This window comes from Carlito syrichta, unplaced genomic scaffold, assembly GCF_000164805.1.
Source record: "Carlito syrichta isolate Samal-C Ts95f unplaced genomic scaffold, Tarsius_syrichta-2.0.1 Scaffold316465, whole genome shotgun sequence".
Taxonomy (NCBI): domain Eukaryota; kingdom Metazoa; phylum Chordata; class Mammalia; order Primates; family Tarsiidae; genus Carlito; species Carlito syrichta.
The window spans coordinates 944,362-965,139 of NW_007260561.1; the positions used below are offsets into that span (position 1 = coordinate 944,362).

The 20,778-nt window shown below is 37.0% G+C and overlaps 1 protein-coding gene across 1 annotated transcript in view; it reads right to left on the reverse strand.

The window, feature by feature from the left end:
- STXBP4 (syntaxin binding protein 4) overlaps positions 1-20,722 on the reverse strand; it is a 195,686-nt gene extending 174,964 nt beyond the window's left edge. Inside the window, exons 1-3 of the mRNA XM_008074470.1 lie at positions 20,672-20,722; positions 5,580-5,713; positions 455-587 (exon numbers count right to left, since the gene is read on the reverse strand). Of these exons, the coding sequence (XP_008072661.1) occupies positions 455-587; positions 5,580-5,626 (180 nt within the window). The 5' untranslated portion in view covers positions 5,627-5,713; positions 20,672-20,722. The remainder of the gene's footprint in view (positions 1-454; positions 588-5,579; positions 5,714-20,671) is intronic.
- Between the last annotated feature and the right edge of the window lie 56 nt (positions 20,723-20,778).

The following is a 20,778-nucleotide window of genomic DNA, read 5'->3' on the forward strand; positions in this document are numbered from 1 at the left end:
AATTCAAATCAGAAATGAGTAGATTTTGGTTGCTGTTTTTGTTTTGATTTGCATTTAGGAGAGGCCAAATGAATGTGGTTCAACTGATCCAACATAATCAAAACTCAGACTACTGGATAGGTAACATGTCTTCAAATACAATTGTTCTCAATCATATGTAGGATAAAACTTGAACAGCATATAATTTTAAATGTATATATGACCTTTAGTTAGTGTCTGAAATGTCTGTTATTTTCATATAGGAAGAACATATTCATCTGTTAGGTTAAACTTCCTTGAGGATAAAGATTTCCTAATTCCTCTGTATCTTTCAGAGGTATAGTCATAGTGGGCATTCAGTTAATACCAAAAAGTCACTGATAAAGTAGGAAAACAAACTTCACCATTGGGATGGTTTTTTATTTTTGTTTTTTGATGGCAGGCAGAAGGAGGGTATTTTTACTTTCATTTTTACCTTATAACAGTCTCCTCCAGGAATGATTTCCTGAACATATACCAATGGGCCTTCATTCCGGTTAATTCCGCCGAGGATCTTCAGACCAAGGCCTGTTTCCTTGGTAACTGTAATCATCTGAAAGGCAGGATCCCTAAGATAAAGTAAATTAGCACTTACAGGTTAGGCTAGAGCTCTGTACCTATTTTTTTTCTTTAAACTACCTGTTAAATTCTTAGATCTAGACAACCCCAAATAACTTAGTACTTACTAGCAAAATATTGTATAAAGTATGGTGACATAAAAACAATAAAATAGATTTTCTTACATATGTATGTATATACGTGTGTGTGTGTGTGTGTGTGTGTATTTTTTTTTTTTTTGAGTTGGCATCTCACTCACTCTGTCACCCAGGCTGGAGTACAGTGGCATGCTCATGGCCACTGCAGCCTCGACCTATTGGGTTCAGGCCATCCTTCCACCTCACCCTTCTAAGTAGCTGGAACTACAGGCATACACTACCACACCCAGCTAAGTTTTTGATTTATTATAGGAAGGAGGCCTCGTCAAGTTGCCCAGGCTGGTCTCGAACCCCTGGGCTCAGGTAATCCTCTCACCTTGGCCTCATAAAGTGCTGGGATTATAGACTTGAGCCACGGCACCAGGTCTTTTCCCCCCCGCACCCTTTTTTTAGAGACAACGCCCTGCTTTGTTGCCCAGGCTGGATAGAGTACAGCGGCAAGATCGTAGCTTACATAGCCAGTAACCTCATTCTCCTGGTCTCAAGTGATCTTCCCACCTCGGTCTCCTAAGCTTACCTATATTTTTAATTTTCTCTACAAAACAAACAAAATATAAAAGAATTTACAGAAATAATGCTTACTTCTTTGGAGTAGAACAACAACAACAACAAAATACTTTAAAAGTATTATTTAAGTAAATAAAAAAATTTATTAACAGTGACAGAAAAGATTTGTGTTTAACTGATTATTAGACTACATTGAAGGATTCCAAAACCAAACATTTTAATCAATTAGGCAAGTAACTTTAAAAGACATGTTTGTGGCCATTTAAAGCAATAATATTATCTCCATTTAAATCTAAAAAAAATTTCTTTAATTTAGAAAAAGTATTTTTTCTGGTACAAAATACTTGTTTCAGTTGGAATTTCTGCCAAACATAAAAGCAATGCCATTAGAAAAGAAGGAACTATCAAAAGAATTCTGCAAACAGTATATCCCAAGTTGTGTTCCTGAACATCCTGGTCAGAACAGAGCCTTTTTTGTTGTTGTTGAGTCATTCTCACTATTTCTTCCAGACTGGAGTGCAGTGGCACACTCACGGCCACCGCAGCCTCAACCCGCTGGACTCAGGAGATCCTTCCACCTCAGCCTTCCAAGTAGCTGGAACTACAGGTGCGTGCCACCACGCCTGGCTAATTTTTGATTTAATGTAGAGACAAGATCTTGCCTAGTTGCCCAGGCTGGTCTTGAACCCGTGGGCTTAGGCAATCCTCTCACCTCTGCCTCCAAAGTGCTGGGATTAAAGGCATGAACCACCGCATCTGGTAGAGAAAAGACTTCTACTGGTCAAATAAAACTTGAATAAAGTTGGAACTAAGACTTAGGACTGCCTGTTTTCTTATTATGTACTTGATATTGTTCTAAGAAATATACAAACATTAAACCATTTAATATTTAAAAAATTCTTAAGATTCTTACCCTCATTTTTTTAAAAGACCCTAAATTCATGTAGGTTAACTTGATGGCCCAAATTGTGGGCCCAGCCTGTCTTACTTCAAAGGCAAAATATGGTATAAGATCTGCTTCATTGTTGTATTAAAATCATTGTTGACTTCTAGCTATCTTCAAACATATCAAATATCTAATATTACTATTAAAATCACTTTATATTTTACATATGATTATAGCTTTTCAAAAGGCTTTCTTAGCTTTGTCTATAAGAATTCTAAGTGTATCTTTAAGAAAATTGTTGCATTCAGAAGTTGGACAGGCGCTGTGGCTCACACTTATAATCCCAGCACTTTGGGAGGCCAAGACAGGAGGATTGCCTGAATCTAGGAGTTTGAGACCAGGCTGGAAGACAGAGTGAGACCCTGACTCAAAAGTTAAATAAAAAGAAAAGAATGAAAAAGAAAAACTTACAAAATTCCCTGTATTTGAATATTTTGCTCTGTATATAACACATCATTTAGCACTGCATTACAGGTATATTGAATTTAGCTTTAATGTTGGAAAGCCTATTTAGTTACTGGGGCAGTACAATTAGCTAGAAACAAAGGCAGAGAGGACTAGGTCCAAAATGTTCTACTCACATGAATTTCAGCACCCCAAACCCACTCTTTATGGGATATTAGGTTGCAAAAGCAAAAAGAAGTGAAGCCTAGAAATGTGAGATAAAGGAGAGAAAGGAACTAAGGTACCTCAATAGTAAATCTCTCCAGTAACCTCTTAAACTCTCTAAATGTGAATTTCCTTCAATAAGGGCATACACAATCACCAGCATACATTTTTTTTCAGTAAAGCATCCCTCTTTTCTAATTCCAACAAGGTGTATGTTATTAACACAGCGATGTATTTATTTGCAATCTTTTTTCTTTATATTTTCTATTTTTTTCTGAATCAATACTGCAGTATATAAAAAGTTTTAGATTCTGCTTTTTAAAAACTAGAATCATAATAAGCAATCTCCATGTTATTAAATGTTCTTCTTAAACATAAATTTCAAGGGAAGAATAAAATACACATGGTTGGTACCTTATTTTAAAATTATCCCATTGTTAAGAATTGAGATTACTTTTTTTTTTTTTTCTGAGTCAGAGTCTCACTCTGTCATCTAGGCTGGAGTACAGTGGCATGATCACGGCCACCACAGCCTTGACCTGCTGGGCTCAGGAGATCCTTAAGGCTCAGTCTTCCAAGTAGCTGGAACCATAGGCATGCACCACCTTGCTCAGCAAATTTTTTTTTTTTTTTTTTGTAATTGCAGAGATGAGGTCTCACCATGTTGCTCAGGCTGATCTGGAAACCCTGAGCTCAGGCAATCCTCTTGCCTCTGCCTCTCAAAGTGCTGAGATTATAGGCTTGAGCCACCATGCTCGGCTAAGAGATTACTTTTAAAAAAATTAAAATAGTTCTTCAACTTAATTGAAATAAGAGAATTACAAGCTAAAACTATACAGAGTTACTACTATTCACCAATCAGATCAATATAAATGTTAAACATTGAAAACATACTCTTTGGAAAAAGAGGCACTTTTAAACATTGCTGGTGAGAATGAAAAATAGTATAACTTCTGAAGAGAAAATTGGATATTCTCTAACAAAAAAACTATACTCTGATCCAGCAATTCCAGTTCTAAAAATATATGCCAAAGATCCTCTAGCAAAAAATACAAAATGACATATACTAGGTTATTAATTTCGGCATAATTTGTAGTCACCAAAAATTGCAAACAATCCAAGTGTCTGCCAATAAGGTTCTGACTGAATAAACTACGGTACATTCACAGGACAGAATACTATGCAGTTATAACAAGGAATAAGGATATCTTTATAAACTGATATGAAGTAATTACCAGGTTATAATTTTAAGACAAAAAGTTAAGATCAAAACATTATATGTAATATAATACTTTCTACTCAAGAGTATTCTGGGGAGTGGAATACAAACATATATTATTATGTGTTCACATACTATGTGTATGTATATTTAAGTATATGCATGTGCTTATACAAAAAGAAGCACTAAAAAAGAGCCAAGAATAAAAATAATTTCCTATAGGAGGAATGAGGGTACAGAGTGAAGGATAAGAATTTAAGAACAAGATTTCTTTGAATATATCTTGTCAAATATACATGTTTACAAAATGGTCAATTCCTCCCATCCCCGTCTGCCATGTGCCTTGGCCATGTGATTTTACTCCTCCCTCTCATTAACAGTAAAGTTTGTATCGCCACTCCTTGAATTCAGACTTGGCTATTTAAATTGCTTCTGCCGACGGGAGACCAGAAAATGTGAGGAAAGCAGGCATTTGAAAAATACTTCTGGTTTGTTGTGGGGAACCATTCTGCCATCATGTGAAAACTCTGAGTTATAGCCTTCTGAAGGATGAGAGACCAAGTCTAAAGAGACCTCAGCCATGCAGCCTTCCTGGCTGAGGCCTCAGAACATGGGAATGAGACCATTCTACATCATCTGGTGCAGACCAAACCACTGCTCAGCCAACCTACAGAATCATGAGAATAAGAAATGCTTACAGCCGGGCTCAGTGGCTCAGCCTGTAATCCTGCGCCTTTGGGAGGCTGAGGTGAGTGGATTGCCTGAGCCCGCGGGTTCGAAACCCGCCTGAGCAAGGGAGACCTCATCTCTACAATAAAATCAAAAAAATTAGCCGGGCATAGTAGCACACGCCTGTAATTCCGGCTACTCAGAAGGCTGAGGTGGAAGGATCGCCGGAGCCCAGTAGGTCGGAGCTGCGGTGGCCGGGAGTGGCCACTGCACTCCAGTCTGGGCGACAGAGTAAGACTCCAACTCAAAAACAAAAACAAAAACAATTAATGTCTTAAAATTAAAAAAAAATTTGGAGTCAGAGTCTCACTCTGTTGTCCAGGTTGGAGTGCAGTGTTGTGCTCACGGCTACCGCAGCCTCTGCCTGCTGGGATCAGGCGATCCTTCTGCTTCAGCCTTCCAAGTAGCTGGAACTACAGGCATGCCCCAGCACGCCCAGTTAATATTTTTCTAATTGTAGAAACGATTAGACCTGCCAAGTTGCCCAGGCTTGTCTTGAACCCCTGGACTCAGGTAATCCTCTCATCTCTGTCTCCCAAAGTACTGGCATTACAGGCCAGAAAATGAGCCACCATGCCCAGCTAAAGTTTTTTTAAAAAGAAATCTCTACAAATGATTTTAAAGAATGTTGATTTTGTCCCAGACATTGATTTACACTGAAAGATAATCTGATTTGCACTGAAAGGTAATTCAAGTATTACTTTACTCATTACTTATTACTGCTATCCTAGACCGCATTAAACAGCCTGCTATAAAAATTTTCAACCAAGTGTTCATTAATAGTCTACATATTTTAAACTACGCTATTTCAAAACATATTAAATTTAAAAATTACTTTGCAAGTAGACTGGATGATAATACAGCAGATGAATTTGTATTCATTCTTTTACCACAGTAGCCTTGGGTTTAACAGCTGTATAAAATGAAGATATCTTGATGAAGAGTCTAGAAATTCTTCTTTTCCTAAGACTGGAGAAGTAGAAAATAAATTGTCAGGTCTTAACAACAGTCAAATTTGATTCCAACTTTGCATAAAAACATTATATACACTTAGCACATAAATAATATATGACTATGTCTAGATGTTATATGTATTTTATGTATTTTGGGCTATGGCATTTTAGTCATTGATGATAACATCTGAGAAGTGTAAAGACAGTTCTTTAGATAGATAGACAGGCCCATATCTATATTATTATAAATATCTATATCTACATAAAATCTTTATTCTCAGGCGAAAGTGAAGAATAAAGTTAAACTTTAGATAACTATTACAGTTTGTACCATGATAAGCTTAAAAATAACATAGAGGAAAATGTCTCTTATGAATACAAGGTTATGAAGTTTATAGTCAGAAAAATAATTATACAACACATTTGAAGAAAACAAAATTCTTATTGTCTCACTAACTATCTTGAGGGACTTCCTACAGGTGCTACATTACTGATTCATATTATTCCATAAGCTTCTTAAACATTTTTCTATGAAAAGAAAAAAAATACAATTTTAATGCCTTATATAATTCCACTGTGAAAATTATGGAGAATAATGCAGTTTCATTTAATTAAAAGAAACTGTATTTGAATGAAATACTAGCAAAGCAAAGAAGTTTAAAGTTGAAATAGATGTTAGGATCATTTAGCACAACTCTCTTGCTGAAGAAAAAAGTAGCTAGATTTAGAGATTGAGTGCTTTTTCCACACAAGTGAGAAATAGTCAGTGGTTGTTTCTCTTGCTAGAATCCTGACAGTCCTGGGTTCCAATTGGGCTTTTGGCTTCTCCAAACCTCAGTTTCCTCATAGGTGCTGTAGGTACTTTGTGGTGATGGTCTCACAAATTGATACACATGTCAAACTTACGATACTCTCACTTTAAATATCTGCTGTTTGTTGTAAATCAAATTATACTTTAATAAAGTTAATTAAAAAAAAACAAACAAACTCTGATTTTAAGTTAAAAAATCATCCTGCTGTTGGCATGTACCTCTTTCCCTCCCAAGAGCCCACTAATAAGAGAGTAATGGGTTACAAAAATCAGAATGTTATAAATTCAGAATATTGAAGAGTAAATGGGAAAAGAGACATGATGAAAAATTTCAGCAAGATTCTGGAAGACAAAAAGTAGACTGTGAAGGTAATAGCTGATAAAAGGATTGAAGCTGAAACCTAGGGAAGTGCTTCCTAAACATTTTTAAGTTTGAGCACACGCATACAAAATGGTAATATTTGTATGAAATAGTGGATTAAAAAAAAGGCGATATCCTCTGAGAAGCTGAGGAGAATCAATATCTCAGCACATGAGCAGCTAATTCATAACAAAAGTTTGGACTAAGAAACAGATGCAAGAAAAACCCATTTTGCAGAATTCCAGAGAGGTTGAGGACTCAGAAACCCAGAGTTCTGGGGAGAACAAAATTGAGGTTAATAACTAAAATCAAGGGGACCATCCTATCTTTTCTCCAACCATTGTACACAGAATAAATAGCAGATCCTTCTGTAAATAAATTGAGTGGACTCCAAACAGAGAGATAACACCTTCTGAGAACCTAACACAGTGTTGTACTCACTGGCCTGAGTGTTAAAAACACATGCATCATTCACAGTCCCTATAGTGGCAAAAGCAACAGGAACAGTCGGCACCTGCAGATCAGCAGCAGCCAGAAAAATGAAGCCACAGAGCAACAACACTGTCAGCAGCAAAAGTCCAGTGGCCATGAAGCAAGAAAGTTACTTAGTACCCCATGAGGAAAAGAGGGTTGGCTTGAAAAAGGAGCTTAAAATCTTAGGGCTTTGATTAGTAGTGACTCAGAGTCAAGTGCCACTGCAGTTGTCCACAAGATTGATATGACCATGGAAGAAACTTCAATGTTAAGTAAGTTTGTATAAGCACATTATAGTATTATTGCTTTAATAATACATGCATAGGGCAGATTTTCAAACCTCAAGAGAGGTAGTTTTGATATAACAACAATAATACTAACTACCATTAATTGGCACTATATGTCACACACTATGTGTTCCAAATGCACTTTATTTAATATCGTGGAAAAGTACTAGACCTAAGTTAAAAAAAAGAAAAAGAAAAGAAAATGAGTTCCTATGTGTTGATCATAGGGCCTTAGAAAAATTACCTAACCTCCTCATGTTAGGGTAAGAAAATAGTAGTGACACCTAGCTCAAAAGGAGATGTAAAAAGCTGAGCAGTTTTTCCACTGGTAGCAAAATGAATAAGATCCCCATCTAGTGGTAATTTGTCCAAACTGGGCAGAGGGTTCCTAGGTTCCCCTATAAGATATTCAAGTACCTGCACATGAATGTTTGTTGCAGCTCCATTCACAATAGCAAAAACATGGAACCAACCATGCTGCCCATTGAAGCCGGACTGGATAAAAAAATTGTGGTACATATACACAATGGAATATTATGCAGTCATAAAGAAGGACAAACATATGGACTTTGCAGCAACTTGAATAGATTTAGAGTCTATCATACTCAGTGGTCTATCACAGAAACAAAGAACAGAGTATCAGATATTCTCACTTATTAGCAGACCTTGAACAATCATCATAATACCATAAGAAAGGGATTGGCAGTAGTGGGAAACTTCAAGGGGGGGTGGGGTGGGATTGGTAGTTGAGGGAAACTGCCAGGGAAGGGAGGGGCACACCTCATCAACAAGGGTACCTGCAAAATGAACATTTGCATACCTAACACTGAATTGTACCCCACATCTTTAAAATAGAAAAAAAAATTTTAAAAGAAGATATTCAGGTCTAATGGATGTGTCAATGCTAAATATCTACAGTAGATTTCATATTAACAGGATATTTCTATTTTAAAGTATAAAATAAAATTTAAGTGTTTAAATTGTGGTACTCACTTAACACGTCTGGCAGTGTCCTGAGTGCTAGAGATGAGAAGAAAAGCAGAGATGGTGAAAAAAACAGAGATAAGGAAGGTATAATGTGCTCTGACAGTGGTATGCACAGGAAATTTGGAGAAAGGGTGCTTCACCCAGGACAAAGGAGTCATCATTAAACATCAAAACAGCCAAGAGCCATGTTAGCTTTTCTTCTCACAGAAGCCCCATAAGGCAGGTACTATTAACCCACTTTATATAAAGAAAAACTAAGTCACAGATAAACTATGTGATTTGTCCATTGTTGCAGGCTAGTTGTAAAGTAGAATTTGAATCTTCTCCTTCCTTGCTCCAAACTCAAGCTGTTTATACTATAATATTTTGGGAAATTAATTTTATGTGGAGAACTTCATTCACCAAAAAAGTAGGATGAGAGTACGGTAGTAATATGCTGTCTCTCGTATATGAAGATGGCACTATTGATTAAACTTTCTTACAGCAACAGAAGTGGGTTTACTATTATCCATCCAAGCAACAGAATTTATTTATTCAATGAACAAGGTATCCATTTGTCATATCCTTAAATATTATAAAATGCCTGTCCTTTCCTTCTCTTTTGCCTGTTTCCTACTGCCTTCTTCATACAAGCTTGCAAGGCCCTCAGCCAACAGGGATTCTAGCTATGTTACACACACACACACACACACACACACAAAACCTCATGTAATTAATGAATAACACAGAAGGAAAACATTCTGTTATTTTACTTAAAATATGCACATTCAAGAAAAATATATTGTTTTTCTAGTCTGGTGAATCGTGGGGAAAACAGGTCAGCAAACACAGAGAAGTAAAATACTTGGGGGGAAAAATCATGTTTTATAAGATGAATCTATTCCAGAAAACAAATTAGAGCTTTACTTTCATATATAAGTCTCTTCATTTAAAATCTCATTAAAACAGTTTTCATTCCATATAATTAGAAATCTCACTGATGAAAAAATCTGCCCATAATATAGATGGTGTTTGAATAAGGTTTAGTAATATATATTCTCAGCAACATGATATTCAACACTTTCTAAAACTAGTTATTTTTACTAGACCAAAAATAGAGACAATAACGGGAAAGAGATAAAAATATCTTCTTCCAGAAATTATAGTAAATAATGGGTAATGAAATTATCAGCCAGGAGCAGTGGCTTACACCTGTAATCCCAACTCTTCGGGAGGCCAAAGGCTGGAAGATCACTTGAGCCAGGGGTTTGAAATAAGCCTGGGCAACATAATAAGACACCTAAAAAAAGAGAAATTATCATGATGCCATAATGAAACTTATAGAAATTGCCAAATTTCCCTCAATCAGGCTTGTACTAATTTACTATCCCTTCAATAATAGCATTTGTTACTCCAAATGTTCAACATGGTGTACTACAAAACTTTTGCATTTTTGCCAGTCTTATTGATTAGAATGGTATCTTAAGGTACTCTGATCAAGGCTGAAGGTTTTGTTAATGCTTCAAGAATCATTTAATATCTCCTTTTATGTAAACTGTGTTTTCATATCTTTTGCCAATTTTTCTATTCACTGTTAGATTTTTTTTCTGTTCAGTTTCTAGAAATTCTTAAATCCTAGGAAAATTATCCCTTTGTCAGCACTAAGAATTGCACCTGCATTTCCCACTTTTTCCTCTTGGTTATAGGTTTTTTGGTTATGCAAAAAATTGTGGCTAACATTATCAATCTTTTATGATTTCTGGGTTTTAGGCCAAAGTAGAAACTCCTTGCCCATTCCAAAGTTATAAAAAATTCTCTCATTTTTTTCCTAGCACTTTTATGGTTTCAAGATTTAAAAATCTTTAATCCATTTGGAATTCATCCTAATACACAGTATAATGTTTAGATCCAATTCATATTTTTCTCTCAAGATCACCCAGTTGTCTCAACCACAAATAATCCATTTCTTCCCGACAAATTTGGTCTTTATGACCTTTATTATACACAAAATCTCATAAGCATTCTATCATTTTTACTCTAGTCCTTTGATTTCTCTGTTATTCATACACCAACGCCATTCTATTTTCATTACTAAGGCTTTATCATATATGATTTTATATCTGGTAAAACCAATTCCCTCTCTTTGTTCTTTTGTTAACCAAGTTTCACTGCTTTGTTTTGGTTATTTATTTTTACAAATTAAACTGAAAATACTCTTATCTTGCTCAAAAAACAAAAGACTACTATTTCTTAGGGAGTCACATTAATTTGCATATTAATTGAAGAAGTATTGGTATCTCACCTCTATGATGTTAATAGAAGTCCTCTTTCCCAAGAATTTGGTATGCTTCCATTTGTTCATTTTCCATTTTTTGTGACCTCCAGTGTTTTATAGTATTGACCTTACACATTTCTTAGTTATTTCCTATATATTATATCTCTTTGTTGCTAATTTAATGTCTTTTAAAAAGCCATTATTTTGTAAATAACAAACACTGTGTTTGGAAAGCCTTAAGTGTAGTATCTTCTAAAAAATAACTTCCCTTCCACCCCAAATTTTACTGTATGATAAAATATCTTCATTTAAAAATGTTACTAATAAACCAGTTGAAGAAAAAAACAGGCACAATGCATATGTGTTAGATATTTGCTGGAAATTGTGTAACTGCAGAAGCCTGGTTTGTATCTAAGTGCATTTTACTTAATATTTCAACACCCACACATACCCCTCTTGTCACAAACAATTAATTAGAAGATTTATTGAGCTATCACTGCAAAGTTTAAAATAATATATCTAGAAGAGACTCATAAGAGCTTTGTAAGCAACAGTCTAATTCCTATCCTTCCTTGCCAAAGTACTTTTATGTCTACTTCAAAGTATTTAACAAGCAATTTGTTTAAAGTGGAAAGGTCACCAGAAGGAAAGGAAAGAAGGAGAGTGTGATACCAGTAAAGGTGAGACTTGGTTTAATACTCAGCCCAAATAGTCTCTTCATAATTAATAGTAATAGTAACTTCAAAGGTCTCTGAAGACCCACTAGATTATCTTGATCAACTAACTTACTGGGGTGCTTCAGTTCACACTGAGTATGTTATTTTCCCTTTGTGTCATTTTTCTTCTTTCATCTTCATTTTCTAAGTTATCCACAAATTTTGCTATTTGAAAAAGAAAACAACGATTTGATGTTTCCCAAAGAAAATGGGCTATATCCTTTAAAGAACTTATTGTGACTACTCTTTTGTAAGCAAATTGACAGGCAGTAAAAATAAAATATACTTTTTTTCTGCTATAATTTATGAAGCAGTTAAAGCAAAGAAATTCATAGTACAGACAATATTTAATGTTTTTTTCTTATGAAATCAGTCATCTACAATCTGTTAAAAAAGAAAGATTCTGGAATTTTCTTGCCACTGTTTTATTATTTGAAAGTAAACTGCACTGGAAAGAGCACAGGTTTAGAGGCCAGATGCCTACTAGCTATGTGACTGAGCAGCCACTTAATGACTCTGCTCCCCGGTTTCTTCATATGCACAATTAAAAAATCATTCATAAAATGATTTTTAAAGGTTCTTTTTTGGCTCCACGCATTAAAAAAGTTATGCTAAGCTTATTAAACTACAAGTCTCCCAATGTTTTTTGAGTAGAAGATTTTATTTTTAAAATGTACATGCACCTTTAAGATTAGTTTGGTCCATGACTGGGATGGGATAGGTAGTCTGCAGTCAGGTCATTTGAGAGGGATTAGAGGGGGAGAAAAAAGGACTCGTGTAGTGACATTTCACATTAAGATCATTTCAAAAGAGGAGGTGGGCATAATGACGCTGGCTACCCAACAAATAATCTCTCTGGTTTCTGTGACCCGAATGATAAGTTAGAAATGCCTACTAGTTGCTGATTCACAGGAGCTAATATTCAGTATGATACTTGAGGAGACATAAAAATAACAGCATTTGAAAACTATAGCAACTTGTTGTACACCTTATCATAGCAGAGATTCTTAAAGATTATATAAATCTTTAAGATTTATATAATCCTAGAGTTGTTTAAGAATATTGGCAAAATCAGGAATAACTCCTTTCCCTGGGCCTAACTTAACTGATCCTTTTTAAATGACATAAAAGTTTCAGGAAACCAAGATATAAAAGATCAATCAAAGATACAGTTGTCCCTCAGTATCCTTGGAGGTTTGGTTCCAGGACCTCTGTAGCTACCAAAATCTGAGGATGCTCAAGTCCCTGACATAAAATGGTGCTGTATTTGTATATAATCTATGGACATCTTCCTGTACTTTCATTCATCTCTAGATTACTTATAATACCTAATACACCGAAAACGCTATGTAAATAGTTTTTATGCTATATTGCTAAGGGAATATGACAAAAAAACTCTGTACATGTTCAGTACAGATGCAACCATTGTAAACCTAACTATGTTTTCTACCTGCGGTGCGTTGAATCTGTGGATGTGGAAGCCACAGATACAAATGACCAACTGTAAGTTACTATTTCCTTTATTCTGTTCCCAAAGCCAATATTCCCCTTGCTAGTGCATTTTTTCTTTCAAGAATCTAAGTAGTTCAAGAATGCTGCTCATTTGCCTTAAGGGCGGACATATAAGCATCTGCCTGTAACACACAGCCCAATCCAGTGGAAAACACCAGAAAACTACTTCAAAGGATGAGTCCTAGTCTTCTTGAAACATGAGATCTTGATCAGCACAGCTCACTGCTCTCAGAAGTTTTCTGACTACCTGACTGCCTTCTGTTTGCTTTAATTCACACATTCATCAAACATTTACTCATTACAACCACATGCAAGTACTATATATACTAAGTGCTTGTGATATTATTGTGAATAAGCTAAGATTCCCTGCTCCCATAACACTTACATTGTAGCAGTGGGAAAGAAACAATAAAAATGAACTAGATTTCAGATGTTTAAAGATGATACCAAATGTGACTGAGCAGAGCAGGGCTAATTTAGACAGGGCATTAGTGTCCCAGCTAAGACACAAATAATAAACCAGCTATGAGAAAAATCGAAGGACAAAGCATTCAGGCAGAGGAAAGGTATCAAGGCAGAAAAACAAACCTGGGTGGTTTACATAACCCAGAAAGAAGTGTGACTAGAGCATGAAGAGCAGGGAGAGAACAGTAGGAGGTGAAGATAGAGAAGTAGGTGAGGTATAGATTACCCAGGGTTGTATGGGACATGGTAAAGTTTGGAATTTTGCTTCACCTTATTTCATATAACCTGACTATTCTCAGAAAACTTGAATTTGCCTTTTGCCTTATTTCTTACCTTCAGTCTTCTAAGATTGAGTTATCTGCCTTTGCCTTTAACACTGTTTATTCTAAATAGGTAGACTGTGCTTTAGCTTGAATCATGCAAGAAAGTCAGTCTGTGCCTTTGGGATATAATATTGTGCTTCCATCTTTATCTATATCTTGACCAGAACTGGTTACATAGATTCCAGGGTCCAATACAAAATGAAAATCCAGGACTCCACATTAAACAATTATTAAGAATTTCAAGATGGTGACAGTAGATCATTAAACAAAATGCAGGGTCATCTAAGTGAGGGGCTCTTTTAAGAGCAGGGCCTTCTGTGACTGCATAAGTGACACTCCCATGAAGCTGGCCCTGATCTTGACAAATGTTACTTGAACAAATGAATGCCTTCTACTGATGAATGACTTTACTGTTTTCCTTTCACCTTATCTGTCAATCAAATAAACTTAATCAAGCTCTTTTAAACGGAGTAGCTCCTCAAAAAGATGGCATAAAGGCAGCTGTCAGGAAGTAAAAAACTAGGATATCAAGACTTACTGAGACAACTTTATGGTATTATTGTGCACTAATTGGAAAACAGCAATTACGCTGCGTGTTCTCAAGCAAACACTATTTACTCGTTCTTATTACTTACTCAAATACATTATTCTTCCTCTTAGATACAAATATTGTAACAAATAGCTACCAAATAAACAGTTGTTAGAACTGTTGAAATTAATTGCTAAATGAGTCCAGTAGCTTTATTAGATAATCAGAAAAATACAGTTCAGTGACTACCATATTAAGATTAAGCTGTGATTTCCTTAACTTACATTATGCATTAAAAATACAAAGAAGGCCGGGCGCCATGGGTGGTTCAAGCCAGTAATCCCAGCACTTTGGGAGGCTGAGGTAAGTGGATTACCTGGGCTCACGGGTTTGAAAACAGCCTGGGCAACATGGTGAGATCTTATCTCTACAATAAAATTTAAAAAAATTAGCCGGGCATGGTAGTGTGTGCCTGTAGTTCCGGCTAGTTGGAAGGCTGAGGCAGAAGGATTGCCTGAGTCCCGCAGGTCGACACTGTGATGACCGTGAGCATGCCACTACACTCCAGCCTGGGTGACGGTGTCAGGCTCCAACTCAAAAACAAACAGACAAACAAAAACTAAAAAATATAACCACAAACCAAAAAAAAAAAAAAACAACCCCATCTTTATAATCCTTAGGTCTTCAGAAAGCCTAAAAATCAATAATCAGATAATAAAACACTGTATACATATCAAAATGATTTACATGAAAAATAGTTTATTTTACCTAATATGTAAAATTGGGCATAATTTTAGGTAACTAGAAAGAATGTATAAGGTTTAATTATTTACTGCTGAAGATTGATACTGCAAATTACAAGTGTCAAATCTGAAATGCCAGTTCGGCTCTTGCTATTTTAAGTGTGCAATGAGCACCTCTATCTGCAGAACGGGTGGACTAGTCTTGCCTCTAGGAGCTCCCATTCCACCTGCAGTAGAACCCATTATTTAGCATTAGTTATCACAATGATTTATGCAACATCACAAGCACACTCAGACTCGTAAGATTTGCAGTCCAGCATTATTATACATTCATTTAAAGCTTCAGAGAAAACCAAAAAACATATTATTGTACCTATGAACATTGATAGACCTTTTATTTTCTTAAGAACTCCTTGGATCCAGGTTTCAGTGTTAGTTTCTGACTCCAATCCTATGCTCAATACTGTTTAAACTGTTCTGGCTCAAAAATAATTTCTACATGTGTCAAATTACCAAGAGGCATCCAACCACATCAATGATAATTTTAACTGAGGCAAAAGTAAAGAAATAATTCCTAATATTGAAGGAAAAAAAAGCTGCTGTGTTTTTGTTGTTGTTTTGTTGCCATTCATTGCAAAGCTGCTTTCTACAAGATGGGGTGAAAATAGCAAGAAGCAAGAAGTCAGATAAAATCCAGGCCTAAACTCCAGCTACACCACTACCCAACTGAATAAGCTTGGGCAAGTTATTTCATCATTCCAAGACTGTTTCCTCAACTGTAAAATTGAGATTGGCCTCTTCATGGGCTAAGCCTATAGATTGGTCTATATTTCTAGAACCAGACTTCCTAACTGACCTTTCTTCTTCCTCCTCCTAAAATGCCTGAAGCTGAACTTCCTAACTAGACTTGCTCTTTCCTTCTTCCTCTTCACTTTTGTACTGCAGAGCTTTTGGATAGTGCCCACTGGGCAGTATGTTCAATGCCTAGCTTTGGGCTGACTTACCAGGCAGAAATGAGGTCCTATGTCTGCAGCCAATCTTTCAGCCAGGGTAATCTGCTTACATATGGGGGGACTGAGTAAATAAGCATATATACTAAACAGTAGTCTGCATACACATGCACACATCTGTTTATACATAATAATCGTATAGTTCTCTCTGTTGAGAACATCTAGAAGCTATGACACTCAAATAGCAACAAACACTTCTAATGCCGGGGAGTATGTTCCTGAATACCACGTTCCCCTAAAAGAATCAAAACCCTTGGCAGAAATGACTGACTCCAGGGTTAGGACAGGAAAATGTAAGATGAGCCTAGCACACCTTGTGATGCCAGAAAGTAAGATGATCAAAAAACGACAGAAACATGTCAAAAAAAGAGGCTTCCACTGACCAAGTCTGGGAAATTTTGAAATCAGAATAAAAAATGATAGTAACAGATTTAAACCTTTGATTAAAATAGGAACTCATGTGTCTATATTGATGTAAACAAATAAATGAATAAGAAATATATAGAGGAGAAAGGAAAGCTCTACCTTATAGATAAATGCCAACTAATACATCTGGAAGGAGTGATAATTATTAGAAAATTGTCACTTGTCATCCCTCACAGTAACAACAAATTCAGACAAGAATCATCAATGGATTCTAAATCTGGCAGGAGAATGTTTCAGGAGAAACAGAATATTTATACAGTCTAAAAGCTTCTTCCCCTAAAACACAATAATTGCTTATTATTAAGTGTGACACAGTTATTAGTTAATTATCACTTTATAATAGGGAAATCTGGCAGACACAATCTTACTAAAGAGACAAAGGCTAACATCACAGTCATGGCATAAATTGGCATCATGTGATTCCTAAGAGGAGTCACTGAAAGTACCAAAGCATCACTTCTATGATGTTCTAAACGTTCATAGACCATGAGGAAATATTAGAAAAACCGTAATGAGGGCCATTATACCAAGTAACCAGCTTGTATTCTTCAAAAATGTGAAGGCCATGAAAGATGGGGAAAGACTGAAGAACTACTTCAGATTGATGAAGACTAAAGAGACACGACCATTAAAAATGAGGTCTAGGGTTGGATCCTGGACCTAAAATGGAAATGACTGAGACAAATGGGGATAATTTAAATAGAGACCATAAATAACATGGCAGTGTTAAGGACTTAATGTGTGTGTGTCCTCAGATTCATATGTTGAAGATCTAACCTCCAATGTAGCTGTATTTGGATTAACGAAGAAATTAAGGCTTAATGAGGTCATAAGAGTAGAACTCTGATCCCATAAAATTAGCATTCTTCGAAGAAGAGACATCAGAGCTCACTTGCTCACTCCTCTCAGCGATGTGGGGACACAGCAAGACAGCAGATGTCTGCAAGCCTGGGAGAGCCCTCACCATGAAATGAATCAGCTGACACCTTGATCTTGGACTTTCCAGCATCCAGAACTGTGAGAAATAAAAATATCTGTTGTTTACGCAACCTAGTCTGTGGTATTTGTTACTGGCAGCCCACAATCACTACACACATAGTAATATTGGATTAATGTTAACTTTGTGATACCTGTACTGTAGTTATGGAGAAAGTATCCTTTTAATAAAAAATAAACAAGTATGAAGTTTATGATTCTAGAATACCATGTTTGTAATCTATTCTTAAATGGCATAAATATGTCAAAGGTTGGAGAATCTAGGTGAAGGGTATATAGGAAATTCATGTACTATTTCCACTGCATTTATGTAATTTTAAGTTATTTCAAAGTAAAAAGTTAATTAGACATTGAACTAAAGGATGCTCTACACAGTTCATTCTCAGTATATGAAAAAATCAAAAAATATTTTAGCTGTCATTCAGAATTATTTATAAAATTGCCATTTTACATTATATTAAGACCAGATATGATGCATATTTTCTTTCATTAAAGTAGAAAGCCACAAAGACCAACACCGCTTTCTTGCCATCAGTATCATTGTACCTTAGAAAGGAATAGTTTCATTCAGCAATTATAAAAAATTAAATACTAGAGAGTCCAAGACATAGACACTATTACTGACATATTTATACTAATGTCTGGAGCTACATGAAAGGGGTGCCTGAAGAAAAAGAAAATGGTCAGAGAAAATGTATTACTGGCTTCAAGGACATTGTTTGTATGGGATTTCAGTCTATGCTGTAAGAAAATTAAAATATAAGAGGTCTCAGTCTGAAAGAACTGAGAATCTGGTACAAGAACCAAGGTACATAAGGACAAAAAATTTTCAAACATTGTCATAACACAATATAAATAAATGTGTAGAATCATAGAATCTTGACATTTTTGAGACCATGAGCTAGAGTAGAAAGGAGTCATAAGACATTTGGATTTTATTGGCTCTGCAATTTTCTGGCCCTGTGACCACAAGTTAATCAATTACTCACTCAAGGTGAACATCACCACTCACCTGGACTACTACAATGGCCTCTAAATCTTCTATTTCCATTCTTTCCCCCATAATCCAGTCTCCACAAAGTAACCAGTATCTTTTTTAAAAAATATGAATCATATCTTATACTTGTGCACTTTAAACATTCCAACATATCCTTTCAGCATAAAATCCAAGCACCTGGACATGGCTTAACAGGCTCTGTATTATCAGGCCTCTGTATACTTACTCTGATCCCATTTCCTACCACTTTCCACCTGGCTCACTATGCCAGGAACATGCTGGCCTCCTTTTTTCCCCTTCAATCCTATCTAGCTCTTCCTGTCCCCTGGGCTTTTGGATGGCCTGGAATTGTCACTATGTAGGTAGCACCTTATCTTTGTTCAGGACTAAGCTCAGATGTCCCCTGTTCAGTAAGACCTCATTTTAGTACCTCTCTTCCCCACCACTCTCAGTCACATTATGGCTATCTCACTGACTTCACTGTACTGTTATCTGAAATTCCCTTATTTGTGTAACTGTTACTTGAGTATCTCCTGAGTCCCTCAGAAGAAAGTACACTCCATAATAGAAGTGATTTTTGTACTAGAGCCCCAGTGGGTTGATTAGTGTCTGCCCACCGTTAAGTGTGCAATAGACAGGTAGAGTGCTGTGTCATGCCTGTAATCCCAGTATTTCAGGAGGCTGAGGCAGGAGGATTGCTTGAGTCCAGGAGTTTGAGACCAGACTAAGCAACAGAGAGATGTCACCTTTACAAAAAAAAAAAAAAATTAGCTGGGCATGGTGGATCACACCCATAATCCCAGTTACTCAGGAGACTGAGGTGGAAGGATCACCTCAGGACAGGAATTCAAGACCAGGCTAGGCAACATAGTGAGACTTTGTCTCCATTTCTAAAAAAATATAAACGGAAACAAAAAAGTGCAATACATAAGTAAATAAATGTTGAATGACAGTTTCTCTAGTTTCTTCATCCATATAGTGGACATATTAGACTTGCTCTGGCCATTAGAAACAAAGCCAAAGTTTTACTAAATTCTTGTTATGCCTCAGGTACCGTGAAAATCATGTCGTGATATGCATACTCTTATTCACTATTATCATTTCCATTTCATAAATAAGGGCCCTAGGTCTTAAAGAGGCCAAACAACTGGACTGAGGACACAGGGCTATGATGAGGACTCAGGTAAAAATTCAGAACATGCTGGGTGCAGTTACTCATGCCAGTAATCCCAGAGCTTTAAGAGGCCAAGGCAGGAGGATGGCTTCAGGCTAGGAATTTGAAATCAGCCTGAGCCAACACAGGGACACCTTGTCACAAAACAATTTTAAAAATTAGCTGGGTGGGGTGATCTGTGCCTGTAATCTCAGCTACTAAGGAAGCTGAGGCAGGAGATCCTTTCAGGCCAAGAGTTAAGAGACCATCCTGGGCAACATAGGAAGACCCCCTTCTCTACCAAAAAGAAAAAGAAAGAAAAGAGTCATTGCTCGATCGATCCGGAACTGCCTAATCCCAGAACCTGAGCTCTGGACCACTCTTTTACAGTTTCTAGAAAGATGCTCCCTTCGATTACAGTAAAACCGGCTATGCTATCTGCCCTCCCTGCCCACCACCATGGTATCCCGTGCAACAGCTGAAGAAAGGGCCTACATCCACCACCGGGGTTCCTAAATGACCCTCGTGTCCTGGCCACTCTCTTCCGAACAAACTTCAGCCCCGGACGTGGCAATCCTTCCTGGACGAGGAGCTAAGGGGCAGGGAGCGGTGCACGCCGATCTCCCAGGGGAAGGAAGACGCAAGCATCGAGAGGGTCTGCTGGGCTGTAATCCGCCCGGAAAGGCTTCCCGAGAGAGGTGACCCCTGAGCCCAAGTCCAGGCAACCCAGATCCAAGGACCACGGGAGAGTCTCAGGGGGCCGCCTGGGTCCAGACAAAGGCTGGTAGATGATGATGTGGTTTTAAAAGGTCAGAGGCACCACCCCAACTGATGAGGAGCCCGCCAGCGGTGGAGTCAAGCGCCTTTTCCCAGAAGTCAGTCCAAGCCGCAAAGTGGGAGGAACTCTCACAACGCAAAACGCAAACTTACCCGTAAGCTGGCAACCCGGCCTCCGTAGTCCGACGAGAAGCACGGCCACCTGAGGAGTCTGGTAGCCAAGGCAGCGATAAGCTCCGCCCAGGTACCGCGAGACAGAG